Here is a 5,333-nt window from a genome sequence, read left to right as displayed (position 1 = left end):
ATGTTTTCCCCTTATCCTCCTACAGAGTAAAAGGCAATGTTTATGTAACATTAAAGCGTTACATAGTATGCTGAATTACAATATACCAATCAGAAATAACAGTAAAACCACCATGCCCTAAAGGGGTGTGCTACGTCTGCACTAATATTTTTACTTATATTTTTACTAATACTTATACTTGAAGTGAGGTCAAAGATTATTCACTGTTACAGTTTTTAATGTTGTTGCTGATCAGTATATGTGTAATAGAAAGTTATTTTTACTTTCTCTCGGACCATGGAATGCTATAAACTAAGACTCATCATAAATGATCAGGACATACGTAAAGTGTCGCTGGATAGAAAACCGGAATCTGTTGAAGAGCTGAACATGAAGATCAAAGAAAAATGCAATCTGCAATATGACTTCAGTGTTATGTATGAAGACCCTGACTTTGACAATGCCCTCTGCAACCTTGATGACATAGCAGACTTGCCAACTTCAAAAGCTACTGTGAAGGTCATTCCATTGCTTACACTGACACTGACACCTGCCTCCGCCACCAGCATGTCTGATGCGTCTGATGATACAGAGATTCTGTTCTCACACAGCTCATCATCTTTAACAAGACATGAGAGATGGCCAGAGGTTTTTGAAATTCCAAAATTCTCGGTTGATGTGGAATTTAGATTGAGGCAGGCAAATCTTGCATATCTACGAGACCAAACATATTTGAATGTATCAAGAGAAATGAAGCACAGTATTTTGGAAAAGCTTGCTGAAACAATTTACAAATTTGATGCCTATCCAAATGAGGAGCGGATCCATTCCGTGGCATTAGCACTTATAAACACACATCCCTGCCTGCAGGAACCAGGATCACCAGATGGGTGTTCTGGGTGGAGGAATAGTCTGAAATTCAAAATGGGAAACTATCGCACTAAATTGAGAAAAGCAGGCTTTATAGAGGTTGCTATAAATGGAAGCAAAGAAGTTGCTCCACAAATGGCATCAAGAGGCCTCAAAAGACCCAAAAGGTATGAGGTAAATTACTTGCCGGACCTCCCCAATGGGCAGAATGAAGATACCCTTGAAGCTGAGAGAAAACTTCTGGTTGAAGAAATGAAAAAACGAAACCCCAGTGCATCTGTCATTGGATTAAAGATGGACCAGACCTTTCCACCGAGAAGACGGGAGATTGTGGAGGACAGACCTCCAGTGAAAACACTGAAGGAGCGGTGGCCAGCTCTTTTTACAGAGAGACAAGTGAGTACTAATGTTTTTTGTTTCCCCCTATGATAAACTGTACATATTTATTTTAAGCTTGGGCTGGTAACCAGTGTAAAGGCTCGGTCACACTGGCATTTTTTATTTTGCGTTGCCCTGCGAAGTGGACTTGGCTATGGGCAGAGTTGGAACTCAGCAGTGTCAACATTTGTCCATTGGTTCTTTAGTTTCACAGTTAGCAGCACCAAAATTGTATTCTACTAATAACCCCACAAGTGAAGGTAATACATCTAATGCCTCATCCTGACTGACTGTGTTATTTCGCTTCTTGTTTGTCCTCTATAATTAGTTATCGTCACGGAAAGAGTCATATAACAGCTTCTGTATATCTCAGCTCGGTCTGGGCGCACAGGAGCTGCTATATGACAGTTCTGTCGGAGGGAGCTGATTTATATGATTTTTTGTAAGAGTGACAATTATGACAATTATACATCAAACAAGAAGCAGAATAACACACAAGGGTTTTCCATCAACCAACTTTTTGTGATTTTGTAAAAAACCTGGATGGAAAAGCACACAATTCATAAAAAGACCCAAATATCGCAAAAAAAAGTTTTTACGCTTGAACAATGTGGAAGACAGGAAAGCAAAAGTTGAGTACAATGACTTTATTTTTCCTGTTGCTATGCAACGCGTTGCCAATGTCATCTAAAGTTTTTCGCATGACGGTACTGGATGGAAATACGACTTGATACTTAATTTGTTCTGTCGAAAATCTCTAAATGCGAATTACATTTATGAACCGTTTGGATGGAAACCTGGCTACTGTGAGTCAGGAGGACAGATTAGATGGTAAAGGCGTTCACTTGTGGGGTTAGTAGTAGTTGAAATGTCAGCGAAGTTGAACTCGATGCAAGTTCACAGGTGAAATGTATTTGCCCGGAAGCCGTGTACGCGAAATTCACCTGTTGCGGTGAATTTCATACAAATCCATGGAGTTTAGATTGCGAAAAATCTTGGACAAAACGTTGACCAAATATTGACCAAAATTGTTGTGACTGTATGGTTTTGTTTTTGTTTTGTTTTGTTTTTATATTCTTTTGCTGTGTGTTGCAGGTGTTTGCAGAGTTTAATAGGATAGCCACCACAAACCTACAGAATAATTTTTTTGATGGCTTGGACCACTACACACCACGCTTTGTCACAATCTTCAAGTCTAAGAAAGGAACTGTTGGAGAGACATTGGCTGAGTTTGTGCAGCAGACTGATTTAAGGGTGAGTCTACTACTGGTTTCTTATATGATTATTTATGGTGGTAAGTTTACCATGAATAACAGTGGTTAGGGGATAGAGCAGGGGTGGGCAATCTTATCCACAAAGGACCAGTGTGGCTGCTGGTTTTTGTTTCAACCAAACAGGAGGTCACATGATCAGTTGTTTAACTGAGACCAACTATGCAGCTGATGAGCTATAATCTCTGTCTTTACATCTACAAGGTGGACCAACAAATTTGGTGTGTCATAGAGTAATAGAGTGGACAGTGAGTGGACACAGTGTTTAAAAACTGACCAGACACAGCATTGATTTGAACTTCAGGATTAAAGCAGCTTCTTGTTTTGCTGACAGAGCTTGATGGCGTTGCATTGTTTGCAGGGGCTTGCATTTTCTCTGTAGGCTCTCTTGTTACTTGTTTAGTAACTTTTGATTTATGCATAATCTTATAACTTTCTTGTTCACTATTGACTTCTAGAAACTCGATGTGACAGCAATGCGCACGCTTGTTCTTCAAGGTCTACCTGTTCTACTTGGTGATGACCCCAGTAACTTCTACAACACCTGCTTTGTAAGTTCTCATACTTGCATCTTAAAGGAAAACAAAGTTGTGGGGAAATTTGCTTTGTATTTGGCATTATCTTACTGAGAGTCAGATTAATGCCAAATATATCCATGAGTTCAGTACAAAAATGGGCTGCATGGTAACGGTATCAGTCGAGTGACACTTGAAACCTAGCTACAGTGAAGTGAAAGACATACACCTTTTATCTCCAAAACTGATTTATTTAAATAGTACACCTTGCAAAAATGTTTTAGGGCTCATAATGTTACAAAACTGCTAAATGCATGCATTTCCACATGAAAATGCCGTTTTAGGTCACTGAAAATGGTGGGACTCGAAAATGCATTCCAAGGTGGAGATTTGTGAAAACTCTGTTTTCAGCGTTCTTGTATTTATGGGCAAAGTGAGGCTTTTTAAAAATGCTGACATCACACAAGACCACGTGTTTCTGGCTGAATCTCAAACAACTAAATTTTCCCTATATAGTGAACTACATAAGTGATAAAACAATGTTTGCATACAGCATTTCAGATCCCCACATATGAATCCCCAAATATGAACAAATGGAAATGGAAATATATAATGTACTACTGCAGAATCCATCATTTCATGACTCCATGGCCTTCTGACAAGGTGGTATGGTAATGTATTTGTGTTTGTCTTTGTCTGGACAAAGATATTTAAAACAAAAACAAACAAACAAAAAAAGTTTTCACAAAAATATTTTCACAAATATCCGGATATGATGGGCAAGGCTGAAAGGCAGTGTAGGCAGAAGATGGCATTGTGACAATGGTCAATATTTCCTTGTAATGTTGTTTTTGTTTGGTTTCATACAGGATTCTGACAGCAATGAGGCCTGGGCACAAGTGTCTGTTGGGGTGCTGACAGTCATCAGTGAGGATGTGCCTCTCTCTCCAAATCGTCTCCACCTTGACCCGGTGTCTACTGCCATCATTGTTGAAGGAGGTGTTGTAATGGACAATCTACAGAACCTACCCCAAGCAATGTGCCTCTTGTTTGGGTTGTCATATGCTTTACACTTGGACTACCCTAAAGCAATGAAAAACACTTTTAACTTCATTCAGAGAGTGATGCTAGGCTTGGGCGAGAACAAACTCTCACCAAAACTACAAAGTCTTAAAAATCTCCTGTTGAGTAAAAATTAACTGATCAAAAGTCATCTTTGGCATTAGATCTCACATTTTGAGATGGTCGATTATACATTTTAATTTAGTTAACTAAAGGCATTCCTTTCAAATTAACAGCTGGTGGGTTCATCAGCAAGTTATGTTTAAAGGCTGCCAGTTTATGTTCATTTCTATGAGATCTGCCACTCATTGATCTGTCAAATAGTTGCACTTTGTGAAACCTTTTAGAACTGACCACTTTTCAGACTGTCAGTTCTTTACCAAGTTTACTATGCAAACTGTGTTATTACAGAAGTAAAGCTGTTGTGTATATTTTTTATATTTATTTTATTTTAAAAAATCCTATTTTTTTCTATTGATTTATTATTTTTTTTTACTTTAATTACTTTTTGTTTTATTGTAATACTGGCATATATCAACACCGATATATAAACCAAAGCCAACCCTGGTCTGAGCCCTTTGTGTTTTTCTGAAAAACAAATAAATCATAATAGAACTTTAAACCATGTCATTACCTTTTTATTATGTGAAAATGTAAATGGGACTATTTTAAGAAGATGGAATCTGTTTTTCATTATTGTGTACTGGATGTTTGAAGCACTTAAGTTACATGAGTAACACTTACTTGGTCTTTTTAAGGCAATCGGTTTGCATGCTTTTGTCAAGTAAATCAAACTGTTGTTCAAGTAAATACAACCGACAAATTCTAAGTTGCAGAAAATACCACATTAGTTAGTCCAACTTAAATAAATGTGTTATTTGTAATGCACACATAGTTGATTCCACTTGAAATTATTTAGTTGTGTGAAATAATACTTTTGAGTAGTCCATAATAAGTCAGAAGTACATCTAAAGTAAATTATCAAGTACTCTACAAGTACTTTTTTAGTTAATTAAACTCAAGTGTGAGTAAACTGTACTTAATAAGCATTAGTTACAGCAACATACAATATCTTAGTACACTTTACTTAGTTTTTTTAAGGCAATCGGTTTGCATGGTTTTTTTAAGTAAGGTTAACTAATTAGAATTTACAGTGCACTGTAAACCCTAATAAGTTAAGTTTACTCAAATAATTTGAGGCAATTTGTTGCCTCAAATGAATTAAGTTTTCGAAACTCAGTTTAAGTAATGTGTAATA

The 5,333-nt window shown here is 37.2% G+C and overlaps 1 protein-coding gene across 1 annotated transcript; it reads left to right on the top strand.

The window, feature by feature from the left end:
- Nucleotides 1–276: 276 nt before the first annotated feature.
- On the top strand, nt 277–4,295 carry LOC134311859 (uncharacterized). Its single transcript, XM_062993510.1, has 4 exons — nt 277–1,245; nt 2,323–2,481; nt 2,957–3,049; nt 3,883–4,295. Exons 1-4 carry the CDS (start codon nt 277–279, stop codon nt 4,210–4,212), a joined length of 1,551 nt encoding a protein of 516 aa, XP_062849580.1. The 3' UTR covers nt 4,213–4,295.
- The last annotated feature ends 1,038 nt before the right edge of the window (nt 4,296–5,333 follow it).

The sequence above is a fragment of the Trichomycterus rosablanca genome, chromosome 4 (assembly GCF_030014385.1).
Source record: "Trichomycterus rosablanca isolate fTriRos1 chromosome 4, fTriRos1.hap1, whole genome shotgun sequence".
In the NCBI taxonomy this organism is placed as follows: Eukaryota; Metazoa; Chordata; class Actinopteri; order Siluriformes; family Trichomycteridae; genus Trichomycterus; species Trichomycterus rosablanca.
The sequence above is the reverse complement of the archived record's forward strand: the minus strand, read 5'-3'. Positions and strand labels throughout refer to the sequence as shown.

Excerpts from the sequence above, each read along its gene's own strand:
- LOC134311859 (XM_062993510.1), top strand. The coding sequence starts at position 277 with ATGGAATGCTATAAACTAAGACTCATCATAAATGATCAGGACATACGT. Across the intron at positions 1,246-2,322 it reads CTCTTTTTACAGAGAGACAA|GTGTTTGCAGAGTTTAATAG; the intron begins GTGAGTACTAAT and ends TGTGTGTTGCAG. Across the intron at positions 3,050-3,882 it reads ACTTCTACAACACCTGCTTT|GATTCTGACAGCAATGAGGC; the intron begins GTAAGTTCTCAT and ends GGTTTCATACAG.